The sequence below is a fragment of the Melanotaenia boesemani genome, chromosome 17 (genome assembly GCF_017639745.1).
Source record: "Melanotaenia boesemani isolate fMelBoe1 chromosome 17, fMelBoe1.pri, whole genome shotgun sequence".
Classification (NCBI taxonomy): domain Eukaryota; kingdom Metazoa; phylum Chordata; class Actinopteri; order Atheriniformes; family Melanotaeniidae; genus Melanotaenia; species Melanotaenia boesemani.
In genome coordinates, this window is record NC_055698.1 from 5,514,974 (window position 1) to 5,536,289 (window position 21,316).

General features: G+C 38.7%; 1 protein-coding gene across 2 annotated transcripts in view; it reads left to right on the top strand.

The window, feature by feature from the left end:
- Window positions 1–21,316, top strand: part of trappc9 (trafficking protein particle complex subunit 9) — a 273,450-nt gene that overhangs the window by 171,063 nt on the left and 81,071 nt on the right. For both annotated transcript variants that reach the window (XM_042011968.1, XM_042011969.1), the window contains one exon: window positions 19,598–19,751. In XM_042011968.1, coding sequence (XP_041867902.1) covers window positions 19,598–19,751 — 154 coding nt within the window. The remainder of the gene's footprint in view (window positions 1–19,597; window positions 19,752–21,316) is intronic.

Here is a 21,316-nt window from a genome sequence, read left to right on the forward strand (position 1 = left end):
GGCACTCCCATCTTAACGAAAAAATTTATTTTCAATTCAATTCAGCTTTATTTGTACAGTAATGGTTCACAACAAAGTCATCTCAAGCCACTTGAGAAGATACAGTCCAATCTAACTGAAGCCAAACACCTCAAATAGGTTATAAAATCCAGATTAGTCCAATTTCATAATTATGTTCACATAAAGCCAGTTTGTCCAAAAAAAAAAACAAAAAACAAAAAACTAGAATCACTCAGAGAGCCCAGACCTCTGATATTTTATTTTATTTTATTTTATTTTATTTTATTTTATTTTATTTTATTGGCCAGTGAATGTGGGCATTATTTTTAATTTAGAAACTTTAATAACAAAATATCCCTATCTCACCATAGTACAGAGTCCTTTTAAAAAATTCCCGGATCAAGGCAGTGATCTGGATCACCCCCAAAATCTAATCACTTTTTCCTTTTTCCATTTCTGAGATTTCCTGAAAATGTAAATAAAATCTGTTTGTAACTTTTTGAGTTATGTTGCTAACAGACAGACGACCCAACACGCAGAATACATGACCTTTATTACCTCCGCCTTTTCTTTGAAACAGTCCCCTCTCCTGAGTGTGCATGGAGCAGCTGGTGACAGTGGAGAGAAAAACTCCACCTGAGCCAGGAAGGGCGGCCATCTGCCTCCATCAGCTGGGGGTGGAGCAGGAAAGAAGGGCCAATCATCATAACTAACGTAACAGAGATACCTGCTGAGAATGAAAGAGAGAAACACCCAATTAACGACCACACTGAAGTCTTGTATTGGTGCATGACGACTAAAATGCAACTCTTGTCCAAAGGAAATTGCATTAGGTCATTGAAATGATGCCTTGGGAAGAAAGTAAGTTAGGGACAGAATACAGAATGGATCGGCTCTGTAATTAAAACCTCTTTAGAAACGGATCAGATGCGACAAAATGAGCCTCTGAGCCAAAAAATGCCAAGTCTGGTACCAATGGCTGATGCATATGTTGATTGACATGTCTCTCCCTCCTTGATAACAATCCTCATATAGAGAGCTGATACCTGATGACAGACATTTTTTTTTATCAGGGGATTAACTCAGATCCAGCATTTTGACACGTTTCAAAACATATGGCTTTTCCTCAGATATTCTTACATTGCAGAGAACAGTTGATGCAGCCGTGCTTATCCTCAGCTTAATTTTAAATGTGCACACTCTTCATTCACAATGCCGATGTGGTAGGATTTTGCATTAAGAAGCAGGATCACGGCTTCACAAGGCGCAGTCTGCCGAACCATATTGTGTCTGATTCGTCCTCTGTCGACATCAGATGGCCCCGTCGTTTCATATTTCTCTCCTGTTTTATGATGAATTAGATGCCAGATGTAAGATGTTTTATGGGGTCCCTATCCAGGATTGGAGAGGGTTCTGTCCATCATGTGGTCTTCCACTTCCAACAAATGATTTTTAAATCGTATCCAATTAGCTTTTTCATGGTTTGTTTAAAAGAAAACAGGAATTTAAGTTGCAGATGTTGTCATTTTTACATTTACCTTGACTGCAACCTCCCTCTGTCCTACATAGTTTCAGATAAAAGCAGGTTGCAGCTCCATTTAGTTGTATTTCAGCAGTAAGTTTAGTTTGCAGAATCTGTGTTTCCTCTCTGTGAAAGCAACATGGAGGTGAATGACTGAATGTTCCTTTCATTTTCTCATATTTTATACGGTCTTTTTCCTCTTCACATCATTCTGTAATGGCAGATAAAATAAAAAAAGTATAGCATCTGACAGTGTGAATGGTCACTTTGATGTGATGACACAACCAAAAGGATGTCCAAAGTATTTTTTTTCCTTCTTGTCAGCTTTGAACAGAGCAGAAAAGAGAAAGAGAAATGTGTTCCTGTCTTTTCTTTTGTGGAAGATTTTGACTATTTTCTTAAAGCAGACTTTTTTTTTTAGTTAATATTCACACTGTGAGAAGGACTTCCTTTAATCTGGTTTGCTTTGTGGAATATATTCTTACAGTATTAATATTGGTAATTGATAATGATAATAATTGATGTTGTCTTTCATCGTTATCATTTGCATAATGATGGACCACATAGTATCTCCAGGCAACACCTGTCAGGTATTTAACCCAAAGTAAATGTGAAGCTGTTCCTGCATCATTCGGAGGACAGGGCTGGTTGAGGTGTCTTTCAAAAACATTTGCCTTATAAATAATCATAGCTTGGCGTGGTCTCCTGGAAAACACAATGGAGTTACAGTCTGAAGCAGGGCTGGACTGGGACAAGAAATCGGCCGGGACATTTAGGTATTCAAAAGAAATAAAATTAGTAAGTAAAATGTCTTTACACTGAAACAAATATACACTGCTCAAAGAAATAAAGGGAACACTTAAACAACACAATGTTACTCCAAGTCAGTCACACTTCTGTGAAATCAAACTGTCCACTTAAGATGCAACACTGATTGACAATCAATTTCACATGCTGTTGTGCAAATGAAATAGACAACAGGAGGAAATTATAGGCAATTATCAAGACACCCCCAATAAAGGAGTGGTTCTGCAGGTGGTGACCAAAGACCATTCTCAGTTCCTGCTTTCTGGCTGATGTTTTGGTCACTTTTGAATGCTGACGGTGCTTTCACTCTAGTGGTAGCATGAGACGGAGTCTACAAACCACACAAGTGGGTCAGGTAGTGCAGCTCATCCATGGATGGCACATCAATGCGAGCTGTGGCAAGAAGGTTTGCTGTGTCTGTCAGTGTAGTGTCCAGAGCATGGAGGCGCTACCAGGAGACAGGCTAGTACATCAGGAAACATGGAGGAGGCCGTAGGAGGGCAACAACCCAGCAGCAGGACCGCTACATCCGCCTTTGTGCACGGAGGAACAGAGCCCTGCAAAATGACCTCCAGCAGGCCACAAATGTGCATGTGTCTGCTCAAACGGTCAGAAACAGACTCCATGAGGGCGGTATAAAGGCCCGAAGTCTACAGGTGGGGGTTGTGCTTACAGCCCAACACCGTGCAGGACATTTCGCATTAGCCAGAGAAAACACCAAGACTGGCAACTTCGCCACTGGCGCCCTGTGCTCTTCACAGATGAAGGTTCACACTGATCACATGTGACAGACGTGACAGAGTCTGGAGACGCCGTGGAGAACGTTCTGCTGCCTGCAACATCCTCCAGCATGACCGGTTTGACAGTGGGTCAGTAATGGTGGCCATTTCTTTGGGGGGCCACACAGCCCTCCATGTGCTCGCCAAAGGTAGCCTGACTGCCATTAGGTACTGAGAGGGGATTCCCCGGACCCCCTGTGAGACCATATGCGGGTGGGGTTGACCCTGGGTTCCTCCTAATGCAAGACAATGCTAGACCTCATGTGACTGGAGTGGGTCAGCAGTTCCTGCAAGACGAAGGCATTGATGCTATGGACTGGCCCGCCCGTTCCCCAGACCTGAATCCAATTGAGCACATCTGGGACATTATGTCTCGCTCCATTCACCAACGCCACGTTACACCACAGACTTTAGTCCAAGTCTGGGAGGAGATCCCTCAGGAGACCATGTGCCACCTCATCAGGAACATGCCCAGGTATTGTAGGGATGTCATATAGGCATGTTGAGGCCACACACACTACTGAGCCTGATTTTGACTTGTTTTAAGAACATTACATCAAAGTTGGATCAGCCTGTAGTGTGTTTTTCCACTTTAATCTTGAGTGTGACTCCAAATCTAGACCTCCATGGGTTAACAAATTTGATTTACATTGATCATTTTTGTGTGATTTTGTTGTCACCACATTCAACTATGTAAAGAACAAAGTGTTTCCTTTATTTTTTGAGCAGTTTATAAATAAGGTGGCTTAGCCTCCTCCTTTCCTCCCACAAATAACAAGGTGACAAAAAAACAAAAAAAAACAAAACAAAAAGATATTTCTGTTCCTGCAGTTTAAAAGGTTTTCCTATAAAAAGTAGTAAAGCCTAATTAGCCTGGTTGTAGTGACATGCATCCATAAGTAGATCTATTTTATTATCATGCAGTTAAATAAAAATGGCACAGAATGTAGATTTTATAGTATTTTTAAAGATTGTACTCTAAAAACTAACAACCATTTTTAAGGAATGCGCCAGTGAAAACCATCAACAGTAAATATTAAAGTAAACCCTGTAATGCTGAAAAGGTTCCAGGATCATTCAGATGCTGTCAGATTATGTCTGAAATGGAACTGAAGGATCTCACATGTAGCCTAAACAGTGATATAAGCTAGGATAACAACATTATAGGCTCCTGTATGACTTAACAAGTACCCAAAGTTATTTATTTATATATTGTAAAATATTGTCCAGTTTTACTGGTAATAGTAATTCCCAGGATCAATGTGGCGGTGCCATTGACACGCGAAGCAGGACCAAGGCACCGTATATATGTCTATGACAGAAACCACCTAGCGTTGGAGAAACTCGTCATGCTAGTTAACTAGCATGTATAGCTAGCCAAGTTGTTAAATGGCCTACTTGTAACTCCTGACTGTTTTAAGTGGTATCCAGCAAAATGAAAATAAACTACACCAAAACTTATACTACAGTTCATCACTTACCACAAGTTCAGTTTCCTGGCACTGGCAGCCGCCTCTCCTCCTTCCTCGCCTTCCCCTCATATACCTGCCGTCCACCTCCATCAACTGCTGCTGATTCTGATTCTGCTGAGGAAACTCCGCCTCTACCAGCAAACATTTGTGTTATTTTACCACATTTAGTTGCATCTGCCTGAAGGTATTGCCTTTTTCTGTCTGGAATTCTTTTATGCCTCCTTTATGTTATTTGTTCTCCATCTTGTCTCTCGCTGTGTGATTGACTGACATGACAACTATGGCCCAAGAGGGAGGGGGCATCGGCCCTCGGCTCTAATTGGTCCAGCCCAGAATCAATCATGACTAGTGGGTTGATCTATTAGATTTGTGTACAAATTGGTATCATACCTTTTATAATTAGTAGCCTAAAATAAATAAATAAATAAATAAATGGCCTGGTCTAAAATCACCTTTGGCCTGGTGTGCCCGATGGCCAGTCCAGCACTAGTCTGAATTCTTAGCTACTCACACGTCAAATATGACTGTAATACATCAAAAAATGAGGTTTTTACAGAAGTTAAATTAAACATAGGACCAGATGGGCCAAAAACGTGCCATTTGGAGACCTCTGGTAACCATGGTCAAATAATTCTGAAAAAGGTGGGTATTTTTTTAGCCATTTAATATACAGTCGTGATCTTGGGCTCTAATTAAGATCACACTTGTGGCTGTCCTATCCACTGTCAGCTTTACTGACAAAGACTATCTAAAGCACAAAAATTTCTGTCTCCAAAGATTTGAGCAAGCAATAAAAGGAGACCAAATGGTGCACTTTGAAGTAGAATTATTTTATGTGAACATACTATTGACATTAAAAAAGATCAGAAACATGCCAGCATTGTAGCAGTCCCAGGAAGGTATAAACCACAGCGCGACATCCCATGTGCTTCACTCGATCAGAGTCTTTGTGTGATGTGCCTGCAGTACTAAATGTCAGTGTGGCATCAAAACAAGTCAGAAATGGAGTTTCAAGGTTGGAAACTTGCGTACTATTGTATGTTGTAAGCACTGTTTTTTAACTGCAGAACATCAACAAATCTAACAGGAAGCAGAGGATGTGTATAGGGATAACCATTAAAAAATATTTTAAAAAGCTATACGAAAGCATAGATCCACCACCTTAACAAAACAAAAATGGACAATATCACATTATAACGTAAGTTTATCGTGAAAAAACGTGAAACGTATCACGTTATAACGTGACAGTTTTACAAAGCCGTGCACTCGTGCTGCAGCAGCAGCAAAGATGTGATCTGTGCTGCTGTGACTTCTGAATAGTTGTTTTAGCCTCATAGGAAATAGTGCAGATTGCCATGACAGTATAAATATTTTTGAGCTCACATAGCCTAACTTTTGCTATGATTCTCCATCACTTCAGGCTTATCCAACCCCTGTTTCTGTGGCAAACAAGGCCACAATTATTGCTTTATCCTTTGTTTTGTAAAACAATATTTGATCATAATTAATATAATTTCTAAAGGGGGCTGCCGTGCTGTACTTCATTGCTGCTGATGGTCATATTTACCTCTGTCTCCTTCTACAATTCATTCTGTTTTTCTTTCTGGTGGATTATATTGAAAGTATTTCCACAGATCATATTGTCATTTCCAACCACTAAGCCCCTTTGATGCTGCTGTCTATCAATAAATTAATCAACTCAATTGCGTGTGTGTGTGTGTGTGTGTGTGTGTGTGAGACCAGTGACCGCAGGTGAGTTGTGCAGATTGTGCAGGCCAGGTGGTGGCTGTGATACAGCAGCATTGCTGATACATTTTAGCTTTTTAAACACAGATTACAATCAGAATAGGCCATGCATTCCTAACATGTGACAGACCACCCACTACCATTTTCATACAGCTTTGTCTCGACAACAAACACTCACACACATCTCGTCATGTTTTAGTCATCAAAGAGCCACGTTTAGCTTGTCACCATCTTGTTATCGTCATGAAAACTGGAGTGTCAACGTAATAAGCTTGTCATCACTGATGAAAACAACACTGAAAGTAAGACAAGATTTATTTATGAATGTATTGGCTGCTGTTGGTCATTACAGTTATGTTGTATAATCAGAAGCTCTGCAGGATAATAAGAGGACTGATTACTGCTGCATTTTCTGTACAGCACTTTATTAATGATTAAGTTTAGAAATAAAACATGTAATCAAACGTGTAGAGCTTAGTGCATATAGCTTTATAAGATCAAAAATTGTTGGGAGCATATCCTTCATCATTTACACAGAATCGTGTTTATTAGTTTCCCTCTGAGCTGCACCTTTAGTTGACTTAAAGCCTGGCAGTAGTTGCTGTTTTGGGCCTGTGGCGCTGGTGCTCAACCTGCAGGTACTTCTTTAAAACTGATGTAAACTGAGTTCTTCACTCATATCAGACACTAATTATCCTCCTGGCAAAGTAAACATCTCATTGTGATGGCTGTTGTCTTTTTCACCCGCAAACTCAAAATGATGTTAGAACTTTCACACTGTAAACACCATTTTCTCTGTCACCTCATTACCTGAGCGGGCTCAACATGCATACTGTTGTCTGCAAGACAGACTACTGAGCAGAAAAGACACATAATAAGTCAAGATTTTTTCTCTGTTTCTTTACCTATTTGCTGTTAAAGCTTACAGGAACATATGGTAAAATTTTGGTAGTAATGAAGTTCTTAGTTGCAAAAGTAACAGAAAACAGATGAAGCTGCTAAACTAATGTGCAAAATTACTATAGCCACAAAAAAGTAATCTAACTACTCTAATATGTTACCCAAATATATCATAATTCCCTTCAAAACTCTACACTCAGAGCCACTGTGTGAAGTATTGTGTGAAGTAAAACAAGGGCACCCTGAAGAAGGTGAGGACTATTTTCTTGTATTCTATTGGCTGGAGGAGTTTGACAGACAGCTCTTTCAGCAACCCAAGAGAGAGGAAAAAATATCCAAGAGCAGAAGTTTTGAGAACAGAGAATTTCTGAGTGTGAGGGAAAGAGACCAAGTCTGGGTGCAGAGTTTTGAAAGGAAGAACAATATATTTGAAAGCAAGGGGGGACTTTCTGAGTGTGAGATCAGAGTTTTGAGAGAGCGTGAAAACCAGAAATCTTGCTCTCAAAGCAAACAATGATGCTGTTGATTAAAGATAGGAAAATACCCTTATAGATTTTAGCTGGTTTCTTAGAGGTGGTAACAGGCCGCTATCACAACATCTCCCACTGAACAACCCTGATTATTTTTCTCTCCACCAGGACTCAGAAGAGGAGTACTTGGTTACTTTCTGTGTGCTGCTCCTACAGACTGTTAGCACACACACTCATTAAACAGCCCACCTGATGCCAGAACAAGGAACTACCTGAACACTGCCTCCAGTCCTACTGTTTTATAGATGCATTATTGACGTTTATAATGAACAGACAGGCAGAAGTCTTTTTTTCTCTGGTGGCCATTTGGCCACAATGGTTAAGATAATGATACAGTGGAATGTAACATTCATTGATCGTAATGTGTAACTATAACTATACATGGTCACTGCTCTTTATCAAGAGCATGTAAATTAGCATTTTTCTCTCACTCTCTATGCTTTCATTTGAAGGCAAACCATTAATCTTGAATAGCAGCACACAGGCCTAACCTTTCTGAGACTTGGTCTTTAATCCCATGTGCAAATTATGATGAAAAGGATCAAATTTAATCTACCTTTGTCAAACTTGAAACAAGAAATGTTGACTGAGACTCATTCATTCATTTTCTATACTGCTTATTCTAATTAAGGGTAGCGGGGAAGCTGGAGCCTATCCCAACAGCAGGTGAGAGGCAGGGTACAACCTGGACAGTCACCAGTCTATTACAAGGCTAACACACAGAGAAACAACCATTCACACTCACATTCACCAAAGAGAATTTAGAGTCACCAATTGCCCTACATGGTGGGAGGAAGTTGGAGTACCAGGAGAGAACCCACGCATACACGGGGATGGCATGTAAATGCTGCACAGAAAGCTGTTCCAACCCCCACCCGAGGTTCGAACCAGCACACTTCTTGCTGTGAGGCTACGTTTCTAACTACCACACCACCAACTTTATGACAACAAGACAATAAACAATTTAAAGACCAGGTCCACAAAGTCCGAAAAAATATGTAAACACTCCCCGACAGCATGAACACAGACAAACGACGACTCTACTGAAAGCTCACAACTCACAGATTCCAAAATTGTAAGTTTCATCTCGCTGTGACCAAGATTCACCAAACCAGAGGCAAAAGAAGGCCCAATCTATGCTTCACATTTGCAGCAGGATAAGACACAAAGGAAGAGACATGGACTGCAAGCCTCTGCATGAGGTTTCTCTGTGATCAGAGCCAGTGAGCAAAACTTTTGAAAGGAAAAAAAAACTGCATTAACGCGATAAAAAATTAATGCCATTAATTAATTAATGTGTTAACATGCCCAGCCCTTATATATATATATATCTATATATATATATATATATAGATATATATATATATATATCTATAGATATATATATATATATAGATATGTGTGTATATGTGTGTATATACATATATATATATATATATATATATATATATATATATATATATATATGTGTGTATATATATATATATATATATATATGTGTGTATATATATATATATATATATATGTGTGTATATATATATATATATATATATATATATATATATATATATATATATATATAGATATATATATAGATATATGTGTATATATATCTATATGTGTGTATATACATATATATATATATATATATATATATAAATATATGTGTATATACATATGTGTATATATATCTATATGTGTGTATATACATATATATATATATATATATATATATATATCTATATATAGATATATGTGTATATACATATATATATATATATATATATATATATGTGTATATACATATATATATATGTGTGTGTGTATATACATATATATATGTATATATATATATATATATATATATATGTATAGATATATATATGTATAGATATATATTTTTTTATTTAAATGGATTTTTTAGTCGACAAAACTGTTGAAAAAGAAATAGAAAATATCCCTCACCAAATTGGACAGATTTTAAGTACTTTAACTCACAACTCTGTTCTCTAAGTGAGTGTACAACATGTTACAGTACTTTTAACTTTTTAAATGTTTTCATCCACATTATTCATTAATATCAGACAGTGAGCCAGGGTGGGGTCAGAGTATGGTCATGGAGCAGAGATGAAAATCTCCTGCTTTGGCTGTAGCTGGGAGCTGGTTGCAGCTTGAGGACCAAGCCTCCTGTGGGTTCGCTTGGACGGGGAAGGGGCCTGAGTCAGCACCGCTGCTCATTGAGGAAAGTAAACAACACATGCTTCCACATCAGTCTCCAATAACACCATAAAGAAGTTGCTTATTTGTCACTAAATGCTAATTTGACATAGAGCTACTAAAGGGGTCTGAAAGCTGGTAAAACATAGCGCCAGAGTGGATAAGTTGTTAGCCAAGCTCTGATGTGTTTACCAGTTTGATCGGCGTATCGGAAATCATGCACTGACAAACGTTCCATGTAGGCCTGTCACGATAACAAATTTAGCTGTACGATAAATTTTCTCAGAAATTATCGGGATAAACGATAATATTGCGCAAAGCGCTAATGTGTCATTTTGAGACCATTCTCAACTAATATAATGACATATGCCATAATAATGCAAGTACACATTTTCAAAGATCAATAAACTAAATAAATAAAAGCGCCTTTTCACATACGCCGGGACGCCGGCCCAAAAGTAATGCGGCCCACTGGGAATCCTCCCAAACCTCTCGATTAGCCGGCATTGCTCTTAATGTGTATTCTGTCAAATACGCTAGTATATAGGCTGACTCTATTTGCGTAATGTGCCTGCGGATTACAGGGGTTATTACGGTAGACCAGGAAGTGGGGGCTTTGTACTGACGTCGTAAGCTAGAATGTGTGTGGTCTGCTTACATGTGGGGAGCAGCGAAATGATAAAAGAGGAGGTGCTTGCATCTATTATTTCTCCATTCGACTTATTTACATATTTCAGCATGAGAATCGGAGGTTTAGCGCAAGAGCGTGAGAAGCCATTTAAATACGCAAGTCTCACGGCCATTGCGTGTTGGCAGCCCTGCAAAACAAATGCGGCTTACCGGCTCGTGCTGCAACATGCTGCAGTCAAGTATGACACCAGAGAGATCACTCCGCAAGAAACCAGAGCGTTGAGTCGAAATACTCCATAGTGAAAACTATTGTCATACACAGTTTATGGTAAAGGGGGGACTAATAAAAATTATCGCGGCCGGCAAACTTATCGTGCTCTTATTTTCTTATCGTTCAATTAATTGACTTATTGCTTATCGCGACAGGCCTAGTTCCATGTTGTCTGGAATTCAAACTGCAATTAAATGCATTTTCTTTTTTTTCTTTAATTGATTAAATAATTAATCATAATTAATGCATTATAGATAGATAGATAGATAGATAGATAGATAGATGTTTTAAAGAGCTCAGATTCTGTAAGCCTTTAATTATCTATACAATTGAATTATGAGCTATTATGAATTAATATTCAGTTTGTTGCACAAAACGTCCATTAATATAAATATTAAATAAATAGCACCCGCACCCCTAAAATAACTAGGAATTCATTATGACTATTCATAATCCTCCAGCAACAAAACAATTACAGAACAAAGGGGAGTCTACATTATGTTTCCATCCTGTATTTGCTAAAACGACGGCATGGCACCTTTCAAACATGAAGTTCTTGCTCATATATGCCTGCATGCAGAAATGCCAGCTGTGTATCTGAGGGAGGCCTAAATGAACTACACAGGCGCTGTGACATATTCCTGGACTAGTTCATGAGTTTGCTCTGCTGCTTTAATGTGTGAAAATCCCACATTCTGTGCAACACGAATTGACAAAGGGATCAACAAATAGGATTCACAATTTAGCACGTCCAGAAAGAATATGTTTATATCTTTTCTTTAGAAGCACTCATGTATTCAAGCGTTGGTTTCTTCCTGTCTGTTAGCAACACAACAAGAAGTTCTGAAGGGGTTTTGATGAAATTTCCAGGGAATCTCCAAAATGGAATAAGGAACATGTCCGAATCAAAATCAGGGAATTTTTAAATGATTCTTTACTTTGGGGAGATAGGAATAATTTTGCCATAGAGTTTCTAAGTCAAAATAATGCCAACAATCAATGGCAAAAAACAAAATATCTGATCTGTGTTTAAAATCATCTTCAGTGTGTCTCTTTGTCAGCTGCAGACCATTTTGATCTCAGCCCTTCCATGAGTCAGTGCCACAGCTGCATATCGTAGGGGCTTTAAAAAGGCCTGTTGGGTGGGGTAGATGTCATTACAGACTCATCCTTTGGGCACCAACTCTCTCCACCATCACCAGCCGCTGCTCCAGCTCGGTAATCTCTGCAGCAGAGCGGGGAGTCAGCGCTCACTGCAGCAGCCATGTCTCCTCTTCATTCGCCATGCCTGTCGGCTCTCCCGGATCGCTGCACACAAGGGCACGCGCACCTCATTCCATGAGCTTTTACAAACAAAGCTTGTTTCCATGGTGACCAGCTTTGCCTCCTATAACTTTTTTTTTTTTTTTTTATGGCAGCAAGGCACATAATTCACCAGCAGTCACTTACGCATTTAGGTGTATTGTATTGTGGGAATGTTATCCAGTGAAATGTTTCCTTCTGTAAAGTATCTCAACACAACTCTGAATTTTTCTTTCTCTGCATTTACAGGAGATTTTTTTCCTTCTACTCCTTGCATGTTTTCATGAATAATATGATCCCTAGAGGGCGTTTTAGCCTTGTTTGCTGTCTGTGGATGGGTTAGTTAAAGTTCAGGAGCGGAACACTGAGATCTTTTCTCACTCACATGTCCTGGTAGAAAGACTTGCTAAAACTGCTCCGTACTCTTGGCATAAACTCACACATTCATGTTTTATTCTCGTTAATGCTCTGAAAATATGCTTTATCACCACTGCACTGGCTCTGTACTGCAGACAGATGGAGAGCAGATTTATCTCACTCACACTGACTTAATCAACACCAGCATTACAACTAAACACTCTGCCATCAATGAAATATTATATTAACTTATGATAGCACATGTAATGTATCATTCTTATTAACAGGAATAGCATCCCTAATTCTTGATTCAGGGGTTCAGTTGGGGACTTTAAACAGCACAGACAAGCATTCACTGTAAAACTTCCATCTTAATGATGGCCACTGCGTTAAAAGATCATATACGCAGGCTTTCTCTGAAGCTAATTTGTGTAGAGTAATTGGCTGTAAGGATTTGGGATTTTTGTTTGTTTTATTTTACTGAAGCTCAACATATTGAAGGCAGCGATAATGGATGGAGCACGGTTTCCTCCGCAGCTGCTGCAAACAAAGGGTTACTGAGAGTCAGCCGCAGTCTAAAAATAGACCGTTGCTCACGCCTGCCTCCATGCACAGCGCTGTGGTTCTCCACCCTAAAGCTCTTGCACGTGAGCTAAAAATAACTCCCCTTTCTGGAAACACACACACACGTCCTGTTCGGTACATTCTTCGCTCTCAGCTTTTCCCCAGTGACATAACTGAATCACCAAGATGCGAAACGGCTCTTAGAAAATGTTGATTGCAAATGATTTGCTGCTCTTCAACATGCAGCTCAGGGCAGAAGCCAAAGACAACACGTTGCTGTGAGCATGCTCACAGTCACGCACTAGAGAAACCCTGCACAGCACAAGAAAACCGCAAAACATCTCACATCTGCACACACCCGAGCAACAAGCTGGTTGGAAGCAATTACTGGAAAACATTTCAAAAGATTATAATCAGTATTTCTTTTCCTGATGGTAATGTTGTTTTTTTTGTGTAATCAGATTTTCTTACATCTGAACACCTCTAAGGTGTTTGAAATGACTCACGGCTCTGCGGTGATCCGATGAAAGGACCCCATATGCTTTAATGTGATTATCATATACTTTTGGTCTGAGGCAGCACAGCATTTAATTAGGAAGGGGTCATTTCACTGTGACCGTCTCATCCCTAAGCTGGTGTTATTACTGTCATCAAAACGGCTTCGCTGCCACAGCTTATTGCTGCATGGTGATAATTAGCAACACGGTGTCACAAGTCACATCCTGTAGACAAGATGGTTTTTAAAGATTTAAAGAAAAATGCTTTACTTGGGATGGTTTCTTTTCAACAACAACAACAAAAAAAAGTCAAACCCCCAAGAAAAATCCTACCCAGCCAAAGCTTTCTGGTCTTCTGGCTTTTAGGTTGCTGTTTAATCAAGATGCAAGTTCTGCAAACATTAAATCATTTTCTTTTGTTGGTTAAGCTAAAACTGCACCATCTTTTGTCCTCACTTCCAAGCGAGGATTGAGTGGGACTGTTTCTTTTAGCTGTTCTAATATCAGTGTATCTTTCATTGGAGCGAGTGGATATTTGAATGAGTTTGTGTGTGTTCAACAGTAAATTCAGCAGCTTGAGCTTTTTTTTATTCCAAAGAATCATTTTTGATGGAAATATATTCAGTGTATATATTGGTTTTGCACAAATGAATTAATGTGCTCACATCAATATGATATATTTGAACAAAAGTTAGAATGACATTCTTACTCTTGTAGCAGGTTAAAGCTAGAGAATAATCATGACCTGATAAAGCCAGTCACCAAACAATGTTTTTGTCTTTTTATTTTCCATCACTTGCCTTAGGCCTTGTCCACATGTACTTGGATAAATGTTTATTTTTCCATGTGTTTGTGCCTTTTGTCTACATGCAAACCCAGTTTTGGGTCACTGAAAATGAACTTGTAAGAAAACATCTTGGTCTGGAGCTCCAGATGTTTACAGAAGAAATTCCACATCTTTGTGCAGACATTGAAGGTTTTAGGCTTCCTTTTGTTTTGTTCATTTTTAAGATGAGGCTTTTTTTTTTTTACTGCAACATCCCACAAAGCGATTGTCCAGGTACCTGTAAATTCCCTTCAGGGATCAGTTAAGTAGTTGTATTTATTTATTTATTTATTTATTTATTTATTAATTTGTTTAAATTCTGTTATTGAAAATGTTTACTCAGGTCGTTGGTCATCAACTCTTAGTTGTTTCAGTGTTTGGGGCCAGTTTTTTCATGCCCACTTCATAATAACAAACCTTAATCATCTTTATTTCTTCTTGTGAACGACAGAACAGAGAGGCCTCAAACTTCTGTCGAGTTTGGCACCCCATAATAACAACACTATTTATTTCTGCAAATTAATAATTTGCTGTTTCAAGACTTATATGAATGCATAGCTCCTCCTTTACAGACAGAGTTTAGGTTGATGTCCATCCATCCACGCCAGGGAAACAGGGGGGGAAAAAGGCTAAGTTGTCTGTTATCAGTGAGGAGTTGGATGATGTGGAGTAGGGAGGTCATTTTTACTGGGAATTTGGAAGAGAGAGTTTCCTCCGTCCATCCAGCTCAGCACACAGGCTGTGATAACAAGCTTTGTAGTAGGATAGATTAGTCTTCAGATATGGCCTAATCCTTGAAAGTCTCCACAATCAAATCGATGGAAGAAAACTGATGGCTGGAGTTTGGCATTTAATGTTCTCCTACTGTTACTGTTTCGAAAGAGCGTAATGCAATAAAATGATCCAATAAAAATGTATTTTAGATTTGTTGGGAAATGGTAAATCAATGGTAAATGCAACTTTACTCAGTTACACACATTACCAACCAATCAGAAGTTGAGCGGAGTTTGGAATATGATTGGTTGAGAAATCTAGCTGCAGCTTCGACTGATGGTTGCCCACACACACACGATAGAGCAAAGACATTGATGAACAGCTTGTTAACGTCCGTTTGGTTGTCAGGATGGAGGGGAAGTTAGTGAAGCCTGAAGAAGACGTCCTAATGGACACAAGACCAACTGATAACTTTTTATCAGGGACATCCTCCCATACACTTTTAGAACTAAACCGTTATTTATTAAAATACATATAAGGCTCATTTCATGTTTTTATTAATTGTTTGTTTGAAGACCACATCACACCAGATCCTGTTTAACCAGTTAAGGCCTGACCCATGAAAAAATGGTAAGAAAAGTCCAATTTTTTAAATATGAGGTCATTATTTGGCCCAAAAAAAAATTAACATTTTTATGGGGGGGATATCTACCATTTATTACCATGTGATATATTAAAATATTATAGTTCTGGGTATCTATTAGGGGACAGAAGACGAGTATCAGAATGTGTTTAACAGGATTTTAAGCAAAGTTTATACCATAAATTGAAGCAAAATGTCTCAGAAACTGTATGTGACAAATATGTCATGTCGGGCTCTTATGAGTTAAGATTAGTGGATTGAGTACCTCATCCACCTGTTGACCTCCGTGGTATTGGGGTTTTTAGCCTCTCTGATAAGTCTGTAGTCTGCCTGTTGGGGACCAGTATTGCAGATAATTTGCAATGATCAAAATGATCTGTAATTATAAAAATTATTCCAGTTTTTTGTCTGTTTTGTACCTGTTGATACATCATTAAAAACAGCAAAGAAACAAGTAACAGTAATAACATTTAGAATCTGGTAGGCATTACATTTTCACTCGATAGGAAACATCATTTTCAAAGAACACAGTGTCTTTAAGAAAAGTCATTTTTTAATTTTTAGACCTTTTCAAGTGTAGAAGAATAAAAAGTCATTAAAAGTTCATATTGAATGCCAAAAGGACACTTGCTTTGCAAATCAAAACTAAACTTGTTTGGTATCAGCTCTTGAATAACATTTAGTGTTAATTTGTCTGTAACTGTCTGGCTCACAGTAATTACCTGTCTTTTGAAAGCCGATGCTGGGTATTACTGGACTGTGTCCAGAGTTCGTTTGGGCTGCTGCAGCATGGTATTTTTAGACTCTGTGTGTAATGTGCGCTTTTGAAGATGACTGTATGAAACGCAGTGCCCATTTGAAGGTTGAACTTCAGTCAATGACATAAACCTAGTACCACTAATCTTCAAAGATGGACGTATTTAAGTGTGGAACAGCAACAGCTTTTCCTTTTGTCTACAGAATGTTTTGAAGTCTTAATTGTTATTTAATTTGTTTTGTGGCTGTGTTGTAAAGGCTGTGAAATGATAATTACATTGCCTTTACTCCTCCACCTCATTTTGATGTTTGTGTGTCTGGACTCATTTACAGATTTTCTTTTTTTCTTTTTTTTTTTTTTTATTGAAGTGTAATTTCATTTATGACTTGCAGGACTGTAAATGAGACAGGTGAGTTTTCAGATCATCTGTAGTGATGCCTTTGCTGACGGAGAACCAGCAAAACCAAAACAGACTTCATACTTTTTTCCTCTAATAAAACTTAAGCAATGGAAATTCGATAATGTGTTCATTTTTCTCATGTCTCAGTGATGGTAGCGGGTGTTTTGGGAAGTCATAACAAAGCCTTGGCCAGTATAGGCCAGCTTCCCTCTCAGCAATTCACACAATGACTCCTCGGGGAGATGCTGCAGCCTTTAAACTGGAATCTTGAGATTATCCTACTGATCAATACATGGATTCACTGTGGAAGTGTGCAAATAGAGGCTCATCTCTGGAATAAGTGCACTGTAGAATAATATGCATTGGTTGGCATGTTCCTGTGTGAGCAGGAAAACAAAGAGCTATCTGACTGGAAAGATGCTGTTACTGGAACCTCTGAGTTGGACTCCTGTAGAGCTTGATGGCCTGGTAATTTGCAGTATGCTGCCCACCTCAATGTCACATTGTGTCATCCTTCTGAGTGGGAAATGGTGAAAGTAGTGAGAGTACAGAGGATAGAGAGCACATTTTACTTTGTTTTTCTGTAATATATAAGTATGTATATATGTTAATATATTTAAAAGAAAGAAAAAAATTTTCCTTCACCCATCCCCCATCTTGAGATGGGCAGCTGTTCATCCTGGTCCTGGGAGCTTGAGGGTCCCACACAGTATCTTAACTGTTCCTAGGACTGGGCTCTTGTGGACTAAAATGTCTGAAGTTTCTTCAGGCATCTGTTAGAGCCACTTACTCATTGTAGGGGCTCCGATGACAACGGGCGCTACTAATGCCTTTCTCCAGCTCTTCATACTTCTCCAGTTTCTCGTGTTTATTTTTCCTGATATTGCAACATATTGCAATTTTCCACTATGTTAGAAGGTGTTTCCATTTTGATGTAGGGGTGTGTGTGTGTATAATTATTAATTTTATTTACTTTTTTTAATTTTGGGGGGTCCCCCCCCCCCCCCCCGAAACAGGAGAGGTAAAAACAAAAATTTGTTAAATTTTCCTGCAATATTTATCTTTTTCAGGTTGAAGGAGTTAAAGGGTAAAAAATGCTTTATTTTGAGCCTTATTCTGGAAAAAGCGGTGTAATGGCAGTCCTACCAGATGTTCATCTGTGAAGTGATTGCACTTTTTTCTTTGAGGTTCAGATATCTCTGTCAGTGAAACTTTAGTAATTTCATCATGTTCAGATGTTAGTCTTTGGGTGCATCAGATCAGAGACTCTCCAGTCATGCAGGGTAAAATAGATAATGCTCCTCCACGTTATCTTCATCAGAATCTCTGGCAAGGATTTTATATAGTTTTTCCTCCAGGTCGTTTGTTTGGCTGCTGCAGCAGCTTCGTGATCAGCGCACGAAAAGGAAATTAACCAGCAAAGTTTACTAGTGAGAAACCTGAAAGTGCAGTCATAAACAGTAGCCAGGTGCCCCCAAAATTAAACTCAAACTATTAGAGATGCAAATCTTGGAGCTGAAACTGATAAGCTGAAAAGCCCTCTCTTCTTTAGTCCTATCCACTTATCCACCCAACAGTTTTCCACTTAACCTGAGGGCCGAGGGATGATATGATGTACTGTAAAAGATGGAAAACTCTTTTTTTTTCCCTGAGAGCTAAAGCTAAAACAATAAATGTGATTTTTAGTGAGACAGAGGAGGCAATGCTCTCCTTTTTTCTTAATGAAACTACAGAGCTTTGCCATTATTTTGTGTTGGTTATGTACAACACACAACCACTTTTACCACGTAGCCATTTGATTCATCATTATTATGAACAGTTTTAATTATTGAGCTTTAAAAAAAGAACTTTTCTATAAAGTCTACCCTTCCTCGTGTGTGTTACATATTCACATTAAAACTTATCCCTTACAGTATTTTTTAAAGTGATCTAAGGTGTCTATTCTTGCTTGAAAAATTAGAAAGTCCTGGTAAAAATAACTTCCAATAATCTCGAGTCTACTACAGTGTAAGTAACCCCAAAGTCATTCCGAGACCCAGTGAACCAAACTGATATTTTTATCTGATGGAGAGCCTGAATGCTGTGGGGGTAATTAGAGGTGGTCCTTTAATTTATTTTCGTGAGCGAAGGTATGGTCTGAACTTAGTTTCTTACACATATAGACTTGCTGTAACCTCAGGCAAAGAACGCTGGCTTTTTGTTAACGAGTAGCTTAGAAAAAGACCCACACTAAAGAAGGGAAACTTTCACCTGAGGCTGTTTGTTCAGACTAGATAAATAATTCAGCACTTTCAAAAGAGCACGAGCACCTAGCATCAGTTGCCTACAAACAGAGAACAATGGAAAGTTACAATAAACATAGAAAGTCTGTGGTTAAATGTGTTGTTTACCCAAATACATTTTGGGTATTAAATATTCATTCTTGTCCCAAGGTAACCTATAAGCTCTAATAGGTTATATAAATTTATTTATTTTTTAAATTGCTGTTTCATCCATTGCAGGGCTAACAATGTGATTAATAGTGATTTAAATGCTTAATTGTTTTCCAGCACTAATTAAGTTCCTGTTAAATTTGATGGTTGCTCATAATTCATCGCTATAGTTGTGTTTTGGTCAAAACACAAACACACATTTGTAAGTGCTTTTCTCATTCTCTACCACAGCATGGCCATCCAGGTTGACAAGTTTGACTTTGACAGTCTGCCACCGTTGGACCAGGAGACTGTTCGCTTCAGTAACCCCAAACAGCTCGAGGAGGAGCGACAGCACGCCCAAGGCTGCCAGATCAACAGCAAGCTGGGGATCTGTTGGGACATTATATCCTTTTAAAGGCTTCATGTTAAACATACAGAAGCGAGGTACGATTAAGCTGGTGTGTCCTGAAAAAGTTGCATGTTCTAATTTCCGAGCTTTGCCAACTTTATATCCTCTTAATATTGTTTGTTGACATCAGTCTATATAGTGCACATCTGGATCTTTTGTCTGGAGGCTTCCTGGCCAGCAGGGAACTTGTTTGCCTGAAGTGACAGATGGAAAAACCAAATGGCGAGCTGTTTTCTTCTTTGGCATTGTGACGTGATCTCTCTGTGTTTATCTGTGGACATGAAGTAGTGATGCAAACATGAATTAATTTGATGAAAAAAATTGTCCACAGCTCCTAGTTTGTGGTCCATCCAATGTAATCTTCAGCACTGATGTCAGCGTGCTCCCCTCAGGGGAATGAACACTAAAAAAAAACACATCTGCACAAACATTGATGAGATCCTTGTTTCAGGATGTTGAATAGATGCTGAGTTTGTCCAAGTATTACTGACACCACTCCTACAACGTCTCATAAGCCATCTTCTTGCTTTGAGTTATAATAATGAACACTTTGCTTACTTTTCCTTATGAAATGAAATTAAATAAAAAGTACTTTTATCTACGTATATTTTCAGGTTAAGTCAAATTAAGTCCAGATGGTAAATGGACTGTATAGTCAAAGCGCTTTGCACCATATGTCACATTCACCTATTCACGCACACACTTGTCCAGCACCTCTATTGTTATATACTAAATGCTTTGCTCTAACACACACACTCATACCCCGATAGACACATCAGGAAGCAACATGGGGTTCAGTGTCTTGCCCAAGGACACTTTGGCATGTATTTAGGGGATGCCTGGAATCGATCCACTGACTTTCAGGTTGGCAGACGACTGCTTTTCCTCCTGTACTACAGCTAAATTGACAACATGTTTAAAAAATAATCTTAGATGAATAGATTTCAAACTTAGTCTGGGGGCAGAAACCAAATAAAACGTGAAGAGCAGGTCATATTAAGTCATATTAGTTTTTTTTTTTTCTGATTTCTTGTAGTTGCATCAGAAGCTAAAATAAGCAATATGATTTGAACAACAGTCCAGAACAAGAGTATATTAATCAGCTGAACTCAGCCTTGTCAACCTTCACTTTACTGGAAGTTTTGTTTCTAAACCTGCTGAAATCCGGTCCTCCCACATGAACTCTGGCTTTTATCTCCACAGCAGAACAAAGGGTCACAACAACATTGATGTGTTGAGTGTTACCTGATTAAATGAAGAAGAGCCAAGGGAATCACACCATGATACTGCAGAGACATGTCACAGTTGTGCAGCACAGTAGTGAGCTTGACACGTAACATGCAGCAAACACGCTGCGCGCTTAGCGGTCGTTAGCATGTTAGCCAGAACACGTGTTCGCTTAACATGACCCAAACTATTGACCTATTTAACCAAATGTGACCAAGATTAAGTCAAATCCAAGTCAAATGAATTCAGGTCCAAGTCACATCACGCCAAGTCACATCAAGCCAAGTTAAATGACTCCATTCGTCAACAACGAGCATTTCAAGACTCTTGAT